Source organism: Ochotona curzoniae, unplaced genomic scaffold, assembly GCF_017591425.1.
Source record: "Ochotona curzoniae isolate NIBS_2020 unplaced genomic scaffold, NIBS_Ocur_1.0 contig_1014, whole genome shotgun sequence".
Classification (NCBI taxonomy): Eukaryota; Metazoa; Chordata; class Mammalia; order Lagomorpha; family Ochotonidae; genus Ochotona; species Ochotona curzoniae.
Genome location: NW_024464920.1, coordinates 9,939,840 through 9,955,897, shown reverse-complemented (window position 1 = coordinate 9,955,897; position 16,058 = coordinate 9,939,840). Strand labels below are relative to the sequence as shown.

The window sequence follows — 16,058 nt, the reverse complement described above, 5'->3', positions numbered from 1 at the left end:
GTGAGAGGCGCGTGACGATAGTCCACCTCGAACCCTCTAAGGTTTGGGCGTTCCAGCTTCTAGAACGAACTCCTTAAGCGTCCAGGTGAGCTGTGCCTGCGACTATCCAGTCCTTCCTAGTCACAAAAAGCTTGAATGTATGAAAGTGAACACACTTTCTATTTTTAAAGATTTGTTTATCTTGAAAGTTACAGAGAAAAAGGGAGTCGCCAGGAGCCTCACTGGGGTCTCCCACCTGAGTCCAGGGCCCCAGGTACCTGGGCCACCCTCCGCTCCAGGGGCAGGGAGTGTCAGGAAACGGCGCAGCCTGGACACAAGTCCGGGGGGCTTTGGGGATGTCAAAAGTTGCCGGTGTCGCCACTACTCCGCCTCTGAGCGCATATTTCCAGCCCCGCCCGAGCCAGCGCGCCTGACGCCAGGCCAGCCGGTCCTCCGCCGTCCCAGCATTCCCCGCGCCCTACCATCGAGAGCAGCTTCCGGCGTGGCCGGTGGAGTGGGAGAAGGCGCGCGGCCCTCGCCGCTGTCTCCCTCCCTCACGCTCTCTCGGGCAACATGGCGGGTGTGGCGGAGGCAGCGGCCTCTGGCAGTCACCTGAATGGCGACCTGGATCCGGACGAGCGGGAGGACGGAGCTGCCTCCACGGCTGAGGAGGCAGCCAAGAAGAAGAGACGGAAGAAGAAGAAGAGCAAAGGGACCGGCTCAGGTAAAAGTGGGGAGGCTTAGGGTTTTGTTTTCTCTGCCCCCGGTGGCCGCCGGGAATGGCTGAACGACTTGGCTCTGGCCTTGGCCGGGTGGCAGGGAGGGCCCCGCAGTCCGGGGCTGGACTCTTCCCCTGGCTTTGAAGGGTGGCCAGGCCGGGCGACGGAGTCCCGGTGCCTGGGAAAGGCGGTTTTGTCCGTGGAGCCCAGTGTGGGGCGGCCTGGTCGGAGGGAAGGAGCCTGGGCTTGGCGTCGGGGAGCCCGCGGGTCGCCGGGCCCGAGCTTCGGGCAGCGCGTCGGGGCGGCCCCGAGGGCTGGAGCGGGGCCGCGGTGCAGCCGCCCCGCCTGGTCGAGGGTGGCCGTGAGGTGGACACGTGTGCTGCGGGACATGGCCTTCTCGCTGTGTGCGCGTCTGCCCGGAGCCGGGGACCTTTGCAAGGGCTTGGTGGTTAGGGCTGGACCGGTGATCGTGTCGGATCCCGGCGCGTCGTGGAGCTTTTAGGGCTTGGAGGCCTGAGTGGGGAAGGCAGTGGCGGAGTGCAAACATTTCTGTGTCCCGGAATGGAACTTGTCGGGCCGTGCAAGCCTGTTAAATCCCCCGGTAAGGCGAGGAAAGCAGCTTGTTTTACACTTGGCTGGTGCGTTATCGTGAACTGGGTGGGAACCGAAGGGCTTTTATTTGAAGAAGCCAGAGGGGTTTTTTTTTTTTGTTGTTGTTGTTGCTGAATCCTCCTCGTTGTCGGGGACAGGAAGTTCTTTTTGGCCGTTTTCTAGTTAACATCAACCAGAAAAGAAAGAAAAACGGTGAAGCCAGAGTAGTTGACATGGATTTGATGTGAAATTTTGATGAGGTGTGAGAGTGAAAATGCAGGTGAAATGTGGGAGTGAAAATGGAAGTAAAAGGAGGCCGAGTTTGCATTGCTGGCTTCTTCGAGAACAAAATTGAATCCCAGGACATAGAGGCTGGCGTTGGCCAGCTCTGTGGTTTAGGTGTCTGGCACACTGCTGCTAGTACTACTCCTAGTACTGCATCTCCGCACGTCAGTTCATTATGTCTTTCTTGTATTACCTTTTCCTTGAATGCACGTTTAGCTGGACTGTAGTCACTTCCAGGACTGGAAGTTGGTCTCGTGCTGAAGTATCCAGGCATCTTTGGTTTTTAGTAATGGACTGGCTTTTCCCAGCGCCATCACGGAGATGGTTTCTGTTTTCACAAAACCCCTGGGGTGGTGTTTCTTGTGAATCCTGTTCTTTTCGGAAGCATCTTCTGCATGTGTTGCTTTTCTTAAAAGTATTTGAGCATTTTTCGATACGCTCTAAGCCTTGAGTACTTTTTAAAGTTACACTACTTACACATAGGGACTAACTCACTTCTTGCTAATTCTAGCTAAAGGATATTATGTTGAGTGGGTGGGTTGGTGAGTGGACAGTAGGTATTGAAATTGTTTTTCTCTGTCATGTAAGAAGTTGTTAGAGTCACGAGGTTTGTTTTAGTTTCCCTGAACACTTAGCAGGAAAGAATTTGTGAGTTCACCAGGGTCCTTCGAGCATGCTCTGGTAGGATCCTGTCTTCATTGTATTTGATTTATGTTATTTCATCAGCAGGGCAGCAGGAACCTGATAAAGAAGCCACAGTGGATGAGGTAGCAACACAGTTGGAAAAACAAGCTCTGGAAGAAAAGGAAAGAGATGATGATGACGAAGGTAAATGGTTACTGTGATTTTCTGATTAGAAAGGATAGGCAACAGGACATTCTTGAAACAAAACTGATTTTATTTGTCCAGACAAGCCGTTGTTCTCTGATCTTTTACTTGTTATAGCCTCAATTATGTCATAAATAAGAAGGAAAAGGTATAAAAAGCATTAGCAACTCCTTAGAAAATCAGTCTATTGAATGCTGCTCAAAATCGCACCAATTTCAACTTTTAAGAATTAATGTGGTAGAAGTCCAGTTGGTGGGTATTAATAACATAAAACTGAGAGAAGAGGCATTTAGCTAACAGAATCCAACTGCTGTGTTTTGAGGATTATCTAAGGATATTTTGACATATTTTCCCATTACAACCTTACAAAATCACAGCAAAGCAGATGCTGTTCTCATTTTGTATAGGGAGAGTGTGGTTACATGATTTATCCAGGATAACACAGGTGTTGTATGTAAAATAGAACCGCCATTTCAAACCTAGTGCAAGATTTCTAGTCTGTTCTTTTTACTGTTTGTACCAAAGCCAACTTCATTCTCAGAGGATCGTGTTGGAGTGCTTCTAGTTTGGGGCAGTTGTGGCTGAGATGTCTGTGTTCCTCTTAGAGCACGTGGTTTTTGATACCTGGCTGCAGCTCTTGAGCCCAGCTTCCTGCTAGTGCAGTTGCTGAGGAAAGCATGATGGCTGGAGTAAGTGGGTTGCTGCTGTCCACGTGGGAGATGATGGATTACATTCCTAGCTCCTATCTTGGGCCTGCCCTGGCCTAGGCTGGTTGTGGTCAGCATTTGTGGAGTGAACTAGCCCAGGGAGTTCTGTCCATCCCTTCTGGTCTCTGAATCAATTAAAATCAGGCTTCGTGAAAATTGAAAACTTAAAAATGAAGGATCAAGTAAATTAAGGTCAAGTAAAAGAGCTGACGTTTAGCCTGTTTGGGCAGAAGGGTAAATGAAGTGGGCTCCCCCCCCCACTTTTTTTTTTTTTTGTTGGATTTGTTAACTCCTATGACCAACTACTGTACCTCAAGCACTGGTCGCTTCAGGCCGTGCCTTGCAGTCATCAGCAGGGCTGTACTTGCTGTGTTAAGCACTGTAGAGTAATTGTTTTTCCTTTAGGAGGATGCTGTCTGTATGTTCTTTGCCTTTAGGAAGGTTTCAGTTGGCAGTGAGTAGGAAATGTGCCAAATTCAAGAGAATTGTGAAGCCAGCTTTTCTCCTTCCTTAAGCAGACCTGTCTACTTGTGCTTTAGGTTATGAGTATGTTTTTGCAGTGGTAAAGAGAAAGACTTGTAAATTCAAGGTAATACCAGGTTGGTATAGGCCTACTATGTGTAGGTAGACTGTCACAATACTGATCTTGAAAGTGTATCCGTGCCCCTCTACAAAATTTTGTGAATTTCTGGACAATTGAAAGGTGGCTTTTTTTCTTCTCAGATTTAAAATCTTCTGTGTGTTGAGCGTGTATTGAAATATTAGGAATATACTTGGTTTTATCCAGTTCCAGTTAATCGTTTGCCTAATTCATTTTAGTACTCAGGTTCAAGTGGTACTACTTCCCTGGTAATGAGAGGTCTGAGGGGTGGAAGTTAGTAACTCACAGTTTTGTTTTTGTTTTCCCTAAAAAGAAACTTGATATGGTAGAGAACAAACTGGTGAAAGCTATTCTGGTACTGCAATGATATTGAGATTCTGAGTCAGGGTCCTATGCTGAATGTTCAAGGAGTACTCATTGGAAGGAAAGAGACCTGAACAAAACAAAATGGAAGGGCCCAGCACAGTAGCCTAGTGGCTTAAGTCCTCACCTTGCATGTGCTGGGATCCCATATGAACGCTGGCTCATGTCTCAGTGGCCCCACTTCACATCTAGCTCCCTGCTTGTGGCCTGGGAAGGCAGTTGAAGATGGCCCAAGGCCTTAGGGGACTGTGCACCTGAGTGGAACACCTGGAGGAGCTCCTGGCTCCTGGCTTGGGATTGGTGCAGCTCTGGCTGTTGTAGACACTTTGGGGAATGAATCATTGGATGGAAGATCTTCCTCTCTCTCTCTCCTCTGTATGTATCTAGCTTTCCAATAAAAAATAAAATCTTAAAAAAAATGGGAAAGACCATTTTGAGCAGGTATAATGCTGAGAAAATATTCTGAACTGTAAGATGATTCATTGAGTAGGCTCTTGAGCATTTTTAAAGATACTGTGAATTTAGGCTTCGTAGAGGCGGTGGACATACTCAGAAAAAGTGTGTTCAGCAGATAAAGGATAGACATAAACAGCCTCTGCCTGCGAGGACAAATCCTGGAATGCCGTGAATGGGTGAGAATATTCAGATTCTGGTTCCGTTGCCATCTAGAACTAAGAGTTCAACAAGTGGTAGAAATTATTTTGTACTGAACATTTCACAATAATGAGTTTGTCTCAGAAAGATGATCGATCGCCTCTCACAGAAGGGCTTTTTATGATCCTGTCTTAAAGATGGTCGGGTGAAGCAAAATAATTAGCTCAAGGCCACACAGCTGGAAAGATTTTAAGTTTTATGTTTAAAATTGGTTGGACATCATGAAACATTTGTTTTGCCGCAGTAACCTATTTTTTTTTTACTCATTCTTTATTGCCTGATGCTTTCCCTTTTGAAAGTTCGAGTATTTGGAAGGCGGAATTACACCAGGTGGGAGGCACAGAGATCTTCCCATTTGTTCTTCATTCTCCAAGTGGCCATCGCATAACCTGGCATCCATGTGGGATGTCTACGCTAATTATCTGCCACTTAAGAACTCAAACATTTAATGTAATGAAGAAGGTTATTTGAGTTATAAGGTAGAATGTATGAATTGGGACACTGAAAGAAATTTTGTTTTCCAAAATTATTATTTTTTTAATTTGAAAATCTCAGAGAAGGGACCTCATACACTAGTCCACACACCCATTGCCCACAACAGCCATTGCTGAGGCAGGCCAAAGCCAGAGACTGGAACTCAGTCTAGGTTTTAGGTCGGTGCAGGGAGCCAGGGGCTGGATTCTTCACTTGTGGCCCCTGGGGGTATGCGTTAGCAGGGAACTCTGCTCAAACCAGTCTGAGAGGGGCTATCACCCACAACCTGCTCCCAATTTTTTTGGTTAGGTTTTTCTATTTAAAACCCAGTAATGATCAGCTTAGTAATATTCAGGTTTCTACTGTATCCTAAGATTGAACCTGAAAGAAAAAGTGAATTTGCGGTCAAAACTTGTCAGATACTGTTCAGCCTATGTAAACCATAGACAACATTTCTTGCCACTTTGATGAGCTGCTGCTTTTTCTTATTTAGGAGAAAGAAACAAGCTGGTGTTGTGGCACAGTGAATTAAGCTGCACAGTCCTGGTTGCTCTATTTTTGATCAGCTCCCCACTAATGTGCTTGCTGAAAACTGGAACACGGCCTAAGTACTTAGGACTGTGCACCCCTGTGAGACAAACAAGTGGAGTTGTAGGCAGTCTTTGTCTAGCTGTTCTGAACATTAGGGGAGTGAACCAGCAGGTGGAAGATCGCCTGCTGTGTCATTCTGCCTTTTAAATAAATAAAAAGTACATTTTAAGGGAAAGAATACAAATAAGCTAAAAGCAACTAAAAGGACGTTTATTGAGTAGATTTACCCCGTGCTTGTCTTATGGTTAGTTTAAGAAATGATGTCTGAGCCTGCAGATGGATGGGGGTCGGATAAACTGATAGTTGAAATTTTGTGTACTAATTAAACGGATATTGCAGATAGAGTGGTGAGGAAATTATTATTATTTATTTTTATTACAAAGTCAGATACACAGGAGGATCATCCGTCTGATGATTCACTCTCCAAGTGACTGCAATGGCTGGTGCTATGCTGATCCTAAGCCTGGATCCAGGAACTTCCTCCAGGTGTCCCACATGGGTGCAGGGTCCCAAGGCTTTGGGCCATCCTAGACGACTGCTTTCCCAGGCCACAAGCAGGGAGCTGGATGGGAAGTGGAGCTGCTGGGATTAGAACCAGCTCCCCTAAGGGATCCTGGCGCATTCAAGGCGAGGACTTTAGCCATTGGGCCCAAGGGAATTTTTTTAATGGCACTTTTTTGGAAGCTATTTTATCTAAGAGCAAAGCTATTTATTTGAGAGGAAGCATTACAGAGAGTTCTCTTAGCAACCAAATATGAATTGGTGCTCGCGTTGGTGCTATAGGCATGGTTTATCTGCAGTGCCACAGCGCCAGTGTGCCCTTCTGCCTTGACTAGTTTTTTTTTTTTTTAAAGATTTTTTATTATTTTTTATTGGAAAGGCAGATATACAGAGAGGAGAGACAGAGAGGAAGATCTTCCGTCTGATGATTCACTCCCTAAGTGAGCGCAACGGCCGATACTATGCCAATCCGAAGCCAGGAGCCTCTTCCGGGTCTCCCACGCAGGTGCAGGGTCCCAAAGCCTTGGGCCGTCCTCGACTGCTTTCCCGGGCCACAGGCGGGGAGCTGGAAAGGAAGCAGGGCTGCTGGGATTAGAACCGGCACCCATATGGGATCCCGGGCGTGCAAGGCTAGGACCTTAACCACTTGCGCCACCGCGCTGGGCCCTCTTGACTAGATTTTAATTAACATTTTAAAATTTTGTTTTGAGGGCCCAGCGTGATAGCGTAGTGGTTAAAGTCCTCTCCTTGCACGTTGTATGTTCATAGACTTCCTAGAAAGACTGCTGCAGACACAGCTCCATACCTGTTCAGCTATTCCCAGCTACTTTCTAAAATACTTGTTACTCTCAATTACCACCAATTTTGGGACATTATAGATCCTTCCCCCCTTTTAAGATTTATTTTTCCAAAAAAATATTGGTTTTTTTAGTTGAAAATCAGGGAAGGCAAGACAGAGATAGATCTTCCATCATTGGTTCACTCCCTAAATGGCTTCACCAGTCAGTTGGGATGGTCCAAAGCTAGGAGCCAAAAGTTCCCTTCAGGTCTCCCATGTGAGTACCTCCGTCCCCTGCTTTCCCAGTTGCTAGCAGGTGCTTCAGGCAGAGGATTAGCGTGGTGCACAGCTCCACCCTGAGAGACAGCTGTATCTGCTGCCATTCCTACCGGATAATTAAAGCTACAGTATACAGGATTACTTTATAAGATTATTGGGTGAATCTTGCCATATGACATAAAGGGCATTGTGTGTGTCTGTACACGTAAGTGCATTTTCTTGTGTTTATTTTCTTGTGTTTGTTCCTCTGTTTATAATATTTAAATGAGCATGTACTTGAAATTGTCTTTTGCTAGATGGTGATGGTGATGGAGATGGAGCAGCTGGAAAGAAGAAGAAAAAGAAGAAGAAGAAGAAAGGATGTTAGTGTTATAAGTTACTGTTCTTTGGTGTGTAGATTTGAAATAGTTTAAGGTGCTAATATGTGTTAAGGGAATAAATAGGCGCAATAGAAGTTGAACAATATGAAACTGATAGTTACTTGCCAAATAGTGTGGAATATCTAGTTATGCTTTCCATTAAAGTCTTTCAGACTAGAATTTTGTGAGAATTTTGGAGGCTTGACTTCCTTTTTTTGCTACTGAGAAAAATACTGAAATACTCTGTCAAGTATCCTCCCGTAGCTCCGCAGTGGAGGAGTCATAAACTTCGTATCCAATTGTCTCTCCTTGCTAAATCCTACTCTCATGAGAGCTTTTGAATTTAATGAGTGCAGGGATTTTCTAGGGTTTGTGATGTTCTATTCTTTTTATTTACAAATCATTAAAAATGTAGCTATGAAAAATGGTATGATTTGAGAGAGAACTATTTCTCAAGTATACTGTTGAGTTTATTGTTCATTATATTTCTTTTTGAGCCTTCTCAAGAGACAGTCTTTTTTTCTGATTTAGCGAGAATCAGAGTAGTGAGGTTAACTGCTTTTCCTGAGTAGTTGATCAGTTTTATCTCAGGAACCTAGAGTGTTTTTTATTTTCTCTTTTGAATTGATGACTGCTTGAGGGCTTGGGTCCAAATCTATATTATTTTAGCTTTAGTTCTTTTTAGTATTTGTTCTTTCCCTTGTTTCAGTTTTTGCACTCTAATTTATCTTGAATGTGCTTTATTTACATTTTTGATATCCTGATGGGCTACCTACATCATTCTAGAATGAGACAAAAAAAAAATGTAAACATGGATAGTTTTATTGCCCTTATTTTCCTTCTCTGTAATGTAGAAGAATTATAAATAACTATAAATAATATAGAAGAGTTATAAATAACTGATAACTATGTATAACTGATATGTTTATATATAACTGTAGAAATAACTGGTGTAAATAATGTACAATTATAAATAACTGATAAATCATAGTTAATAACTGATAGAAATTACATTCATAGTTTTATTTCATGATTTGGACATAATGCATTGTAATTTGCAAAAAAGATTGCCAGCATTTTGTATAATTCTTCATTTTGTAAATGAGGAAGCTCATTTGGCACCATTTAGCCGTTTGTCCTAGTCACAACTAGTAAGTGTTAAAGGGTAGGCTTTTACTTGCCTATTTTGATTAGAAATTCTGTAGTTTTTCTAATGGTCTTTGATTTGTGGAGGAGATGAGGCATCTTCGTTAGATTTATGTCATAGGGGGTAATGCTGCTGCCTATAACACCAGCATCATACATGGGAGCTGGTTTGTGTGCTGGCTGCTCCGCTTAGAATCCACTTCTTGCTAAAGGTGTGGGAAAAGCAGCAGCAGATGACCCATGTGCTTGTCCCCTTGCACTCACATGGAAGTCTTGGAAGAAGCTCCTAACTTTGGTCTGACCCACCCTGGCTTTCACAGCCACCTGGGAAGTGAACCCGCAGATGGACCATCCCTCTGCTTCCTTCTCCCTCCCCTCTCTGTAATTCTTTCAGATACATAAATCTTTAAAAAAAATTTATAGGTCATAGCACAGTTGGGAGATCAGATAGTATTATGACAAAAGTCAGGATTTATAAGCCCCAGATAACAGAATCAGCTAATATTAGCCATAAATTATTTATTTATTTTGAAATAAAGGTTTATAAAATAAATGAACATATGTCTACATAATGTGGAAATACACATCTTCACTACATGTACCCACAGTCAACATGCTCATTGGAAAGGTCAAGTTCAAAGGCTAAATTTTCAGCTTTGGTTAGCTGTATCCAAACCATGACACTCAAATGTCAAATCATGACATTAAAATCAAGATGGATTTTAACATTGTATTTACATGTGCTGGCATGATGGCACAGTAAGTTAACATGTTAGCAAAATCTGATTTTAAGATATATTTATTTGATATGGCAGAGTGCAATTTGCTAATTCAATACCCAGATGGTCCCAACAGCCTAGGCTTGCCAGTGCAAACCAGGAGCTTGAAACTTCATCTGTGTCTCCCATGTGAGTGCCTCAGGCCTAAGTATCTGGTTCTTCTGTTACTCAGAAATATTGGCAAGAAGCTAGATCAGAAGTGGGGAAGCCAGGGCTCAAAAACTAGCAGCACTCATATGGGATGCTGTTGGGGCTAAAGTCTGTATTACAGAGATGCATGGGAAATTAGTATAGCACAGTAAGATCCTGAGAATTTTGAATTCAGTATGAATCCAGAAATCAAAGGAGTGTTATTTGAGTAGCTGTAGGAATTTTAGAATCAGCTGTGTCATCTGCTGTTAGTTGTAGCTATTCAGCTTGTTAGTATAAATCAGCACTAGTACCACATTAAAAGGAACATGAAAAATTTCAAAGTTAGTGAATATGGGTGCAAACTGGTGAGACCCATTTTCCTTAAATTGGTTTCTCCTCAGGAAGGGAGAAATTAGTAGCAGTGTATAGTTGTTTATCAGAATGGATCCTAGGCCTAATAAAGTAATAGGAAAACATTAATGCAAAAAGAACATTAAAGTGTTCTCAAAATGAAAATGAGTAGATTTTGGCTTGAGAGCTAGTGATTGCTTTAGTACTCTGTCTTGGATGTTAAACAAGTCCCAGATGGACCGAATGAGGTAGTTTCCGAAGTCTTATATTTAGTTTTACACTTTTGTCTTTCTGTTAGGAACATAAAACACTAGATTCCAGTTTTACTTGCTCACAGAGCACTTTCACGTTGAACATGTGTGTGGAAAACCAGCTGACTCTTTAGAAATACTGTGTTTGAATTAAAGGAGGAGCCAAGAAATTTCATAGATAAATGATTACTAAATTGTGCTATTTTTATTTGCCTGATTTTTGAGACTTTAAAACATTTTTTTGTTTCTTTTCTTTTTTTTTTGTTTTGTTTCTTTTAATTTTTAAATTTTTTTTGTAGTTTTATTTTTTTTAATAATGATTACATGGTTGATGAAGGTGGGAAGGAATAAGGTTTAGGGAAAATTGGGTGAATTCATTGCTTCCAAATTTGTTATTTCTTTTTGTTGTTCCTGGGGGAAGAGGAAAAACCACTCATGACTTTTCACACGTCCCAGCACCCAGGGACGAGGAACTGCCACCGAGAGGAGAGGCAGAAAGATCTTCTGTCTGCTGATCTTCACTCTCCAAGTGGCCACAATGGTTGGAGCTGGGCCCATCTGAAGCCAGGAGCCAGGAGCTTTGGGCCATCATCGACTGTTCTCCCAGACCTCTAGCAGGGAGCTGGATGGGAAGCGGGACCCATCTGGGATCCTGGCATGTTCAAGGCCAGGTTGTTAGCCACGGGACTGCTGCACCAGGCCAGCTTAGTTTTTCACTTTTGCTGAACAGACCAAAATAGGTGTTGAAATTTAAAACAGAAATCCAAAATATATTGCCAGTTAAGAGGAAACAACTTTAATTCAGTAAGTAGTAAATACTGTAGATGATATATACCTTAAAAGTGATATTGCTGTACATTAGTTCTCATGCAACAGTTATTTGATTCAGCATTTGTTGCTAAAAGCTGATCTTCAAATAAGAACTGAATATGAAGGTACTTCCAAAAGTTTGTAATAAATGGAGTTAAAATGTTTGTTTTGCTGTGAATTAAAAAGATTTATTATTTTATTTATTATTTATTATTTTTAAAAGATTTATTTACTTTTATTGCAAAATCAGATATACAGAGAGGAGGAAAGACAGAGAGGAAGATCCTCCGTGTGATGATTCACTCCTAAGTGACCACAGCGGCCAGAACTGAGCTGATACAAGCCAGAAGCCGGGAGGCGCCTCCTGGTTTCCCACATGGGTGCAGGGTCCCAGGGCCTTGGGCCATTCTCCACTGCTTTTCCAGGCCACAGCAGAGAGCTGGATGGGAAGCTGGGCCGCCATGCTGGGACTAGAACTGGTGCCCATAAGGGATCCCAGCATGTTCAAGGCAAGGACTTTGAGCTACTAGGCCACCATGCTAGGCCCCGTTGTGAATGAAATTTTAAATCACTACACATGACTCCCTAAAGACATTCAGCATAAATTATGGATACTGCTGACTCTTACTGTTATTCTCTTGAAATAATGGTTTCCTTATTTTATTAATGCACAATAGACATTTCAGTAGGACTACTTTATTTTTTTTAATTGTTTTGTAGTATCCAATCTCAATGTCATTTCATTTCCAGAGTAATGAAGGAAGACAAGCATTTCTGCCAGGGCGTGGTGTTTGAATGCCATTGGAATCCTAAGGACTTGTTTTTCCAAACAGCAGTAAATTAGAGAAGAAATTGTGAATATTGTGATGTGTGTTTTGCTTTTAACGGGAAGGGGATAATGAGAAGGTTCCTTAAAGAATGAGGACCTTGGGTCCGGCGTGGTGGCCTAGCCACTCGAGTCCTCACCTTCAATGCACTGGGATCCCATATGGGTGCCAGTTCTAATCCTGGTGGTCCTGCTTCCCTTCCAGCTCTCTGCTTATGGCTTGGGAAAGCAGCAGAGGATGGCCCAAAATCTTGGGACCCTGCACCCGTGTGGCTCCTGCCTTTGGATCGGCTTAGCTCAGGCCGTTCCGGTCACTTGGGGAGTTAATCAGCAGATGGAAGATCTTCCTCTCTTCTCTATATATATCTGACTTTGCAATAAAAATAACTATCTTTAAAAAAAATGAGGACATAGAACAACTATTAGCAACTAGGGAAACTGATAGCAGCTTAATTTTATTTTTGATTGTAGAAGTTAATGTTCTGTTTATATCCCACAGCAAAAGTTCAAACAGACCCTCCCTCAATTCCAGTATGTGAACAGTATCCAAATGGTGTCTATCCCAAAGGACAGGAGTGCGAATACCCCCCCACACAAGATGGGTAAGGACGGGAACTAAGCAACACTTGGGCTTAACAGTTGCAGCTTTGCTTTACTACTTTAATAAAAGCTTGTGAATTTATTGGAAAGAAGTTATAGCTGAAACCTGAATCAAAATGATTGGACCCAGTAGTGGGTTAATGAATTTAAAATGTGTTACCATGGGCATTGCAAAAAAAAGTGAAAATCTGCTCATAGAAGTTTTTGCTTCTTATCCACTCTTTCATCAGTTGCAAACTGTATTCCTAGCACATTATATATGTGACTTCTTTCTGGGTTTCTGTGACTAGAGGCAAGAAGTGAATGGCCAAAGAGTTAATGCCGCCATTATTACATTTTTTCCCCCGAAATCATTTACAATTCTGTGAAATTCAGTGTGAAGAAGTATTTTTTTTTTTGATTACTTGCTGCTTTTCTTTTTCCCTTTTAAGGTTTATTTATTTGAAAGGTAGTTGGTAGAGAAAAATATGTACTATTTCCTGGTTCACTCCACAAGACCAGAAATATGGAACTTTGTCTGGGTCTCACACATAAGTGCTGGTACCCAAGCACTCTCAGGCCACACTAGCAAGGATCTGGATCAGAAATGGAGCAACTGGGACTTAAACCAGTGCCCATGTAAGAAGTTGGCATCTCAAGTGGCATCCTAACCCACCGTGCCACAGTGCTGGGGCCAATGACTTGCCTTTTTTGAGACTTAGTTGTAGTCAGTTTTCATAAAAATAGTCGTTTTGGTTGTTGTTCATTGTATTCACTTGAAAGAGCAGATGAGATATTGCAAGAGGTCTCCTGGTGCTGTTTCACTCTGCAAATGCTTGTGATGTGCCAGACTGAGCTGGCGACAAAGTTTAAGCCTGCCATAGGAGTGGCAGGGGCCTGTTTTTTAATATTTTCTGCTGCCTCCCAGGATGGAAATTAACAGGAAGCTAGACAATGGTAGAGCCAAGACTAACTTAGGCACCAACATACGGGGTGCTGGCTTCCAATAGATTTTGGAAAAAATGTACTTACTTCTGTAAGGATTGTTTTGGCTGGTCCGCAGAGCCCCAGGTGAATTGGGAACTAATCTGTGTGCATTTCAATCCCATTTCTCCCATCCAAGTACTAACTGTACCTGACCATGCTGAGCTTCAGAGACAAGACCAGTTGTGTTCAGGGTGGTGTATGACTGTAGACTGGATCCCATTTCTAACACTTAGTAAATAGTATCATACATTGGGGCAAGTAAATTATCATTGTCTTCTGTGCTTTGCCACTATAAGCTGTTCTATAATAAACCCCTCTGGGTAGATAGGTAGGCAGGCAGGCAAGTAAGGTGTGTGTGTGTTTCCTTTATTTTTATGAGAGAAAGATTTACACAGAGCAGAGACAGAACAATCTTCTGTCTACTGGTTCACTCCGCAAGAAGTCACAGCAACCATAGGCAAGCTGTTCTGAAGCCAGAAGGCAAGAGCTTCCTCCAGGTCTCCCATGTGAGTGCAGGGTGCCAAGGCTTTGGGCCATCCTCTGCTGCTTTCCCAGGCCACAAACAGGGAGCTGGATGGAGCTCTGCTTGGCATCTTGTTCTGGCAGGATGTTCACCCATCTGTGTGTGGATGAAATCTTGTTTGAGAATTTTTCTCTAAGAGGGTTATAGAAGGGTTCAACTGGTTTGATTACAATTGTGTGATTTTCTGCATTTTGAAATGATGTTGACATGATTGAGTATGTAGTGTAACTTTTTATCTAAAATGATTTAGATTACTTAGTGTATTTTTATCTGCAGCTTTTTTACTTGATCTGCTGGTTTTTAAATAACGACTGTTGTCCTGTGCCTAGGCGAACAGCTGCTTGGAGAACTACAAGTGAAGAAAAGAAAGCTTTAGATCAAGCTAGTGAAGAAATTTGGAATGATTTTCGGGAAGCTGCAGAAGCACATCGACAAGTTAGAAAATATGTTATGAGCTGGATCAAGCCGGGAATGACAATGATAGAGATCTGGTAAAGGACTACATTTTTGTAAGAACATGATTTAAAAAGTTTTGTAGTATTATCTCCCCATTTGTAGTATTTAATTTTTTATTAACATCTTGCCCATGAGTCTTGAAGTAAAAGTTCCAGAAATATCTTCCAAGTGTCTCTGTAATGAGGAAATCCTAAGAGCACCACTGTCCTGCTTAGCCTGCCGTGCACTCCGTTCTTTCCAACTGCATGTTTGTTGTTTTGCTGTTTAATGGTTCGTATTAGAAAAATTCTTGGACTAATACAGTGAAGAAACCAACAAGTGTTTCTCTAATTTCCCTCCTTTGAGAAATGATTAGTATAAAGGACAACTTAAATTTCTGATTCAGATTTTTTTTTTAAATTTTGTTTTATGGCACAGTTTCATAGGCTCTGGGATTCCCTCAGCCCCTCCCCAAACCCTCCCCCCATGGTAAATTCCTCCACATTGTTGCAGTAGTACAGTTCATATTAAGTCATGATTCCTTCATTGCGAGCATGTACCATGCATAGAGTTCAGCCTCTTGTTGTCCAGATAGTTTCAACAGTTTCCTTGGGAGACCATCCCTGGTCTGAAAGTGGAGCTGGCAAAATATCATCCCCGCCAATGAAAAGCCACAACACAATATCAACAACAATTTATAACATTATGGAGTTAATTGACATGGTGTTGAGTGACTGATATGTTAGAAAATGGGACTTCTTAACCACATCCTGTGACTACTTCATTGACATTTCAGTTTTAGTTTATACATAACCAGCTGCTATACACCTTAAAATGGTTATAGAGTACTACTCAGCTGTCTCGTGTCTATATTCATTTTTATATTTAACAGCTTATAGTATTGAAGCATGATTTTAACTGAACTTTGTGAATTTTAGGATAGTCCAAACAGGCTTATAACTCTAACAAAGCATGTTAGCAGTTTTCCTCCTTTGAGAAATGATTAGTATAAAGCGTAGAACAGTTTTAGGAGGGGTGTGCAGAGAAATCTTCAATACCTTGGTGAGGAGTAACTAACTTTGTGTCCTACCTAGTTAGGTATATGTGAGTCCAGGCTGACCATTTCTTGTCTGTTCTAAGCTTTCCTTAATGGTCTCTGTCTATCTAATCTAATTTTTTGGGGGGCGGGGGGGCTGGGATGGTGCTCCAGAGCAATCCTGACAGTCATTGCAAGACAGGGTGAGGATCCAAAGTTGGAACTAAGACCAGAGAAAGCTCTTCTCCTTAGTCCGAAGGAAGTTTACTGTTCTTCTGTTTCTGAGGACCACTCAGGGCTCCCAGCTGTTATTCTGATGACATTACATCCTGTGAAGAAGGATCTGGTCTTCCATCCCGTGTGGGAGATCCAAAAGGGAGTGGATGATCTCAGAGTTCTTGGCCAATGAGGGTACTCCAATTCTCCGTAGTCTCCATGGCAGTTGGGATAGTCCTTGGTGCCTGTATTGATAGTCCTTGATGAGGATCTGGGAG

At 42.5% G+C, this 16,058-nt stretch overlaps 1 protein-coding gene across 3 annotated transcripts in view; it reads left to right on the top strand.

The window, feature by feature from the left end:
* Nucleotides 1–474: 474 nt before the first annotated feature.
* METAP2 (methionyl aminopeptidase 2) overlaps nt 475–16,058 on the top strand; it is a 28,513-nt gene continuing 12,929 nt past the window's right edge. Inside the window, exons 1-5 of one of the 3 annotated variants that reach the window (XM_040980640.1) lie at nt 475–703; nt 2,304–2,402; nt 7,647–7,712; nt 12,504–12,606; nt 14,423–14,584. In XM_040980640.1, coding sequence (XP_040836574.1) covers nt 553–703; nt 2,304–2,402; nt 7,647–7,712; nt 12,504–12,606; nt 14,423–14,584 — 581 coding nt within the window. In that variant the 5' untranslated portion in view covers nt 475–552. Of the gene's footprint in view, nt 704–2,300; nt 2,403–7,646; nt 7,713–12,503; nt 12,607–14,422; nt 14,585–16,058 lie in introns of all 3 variants that reach the window. The other 2 variants (XM_040980630.1, XM_040980649.1) reach the window with 2 other exon arrangements.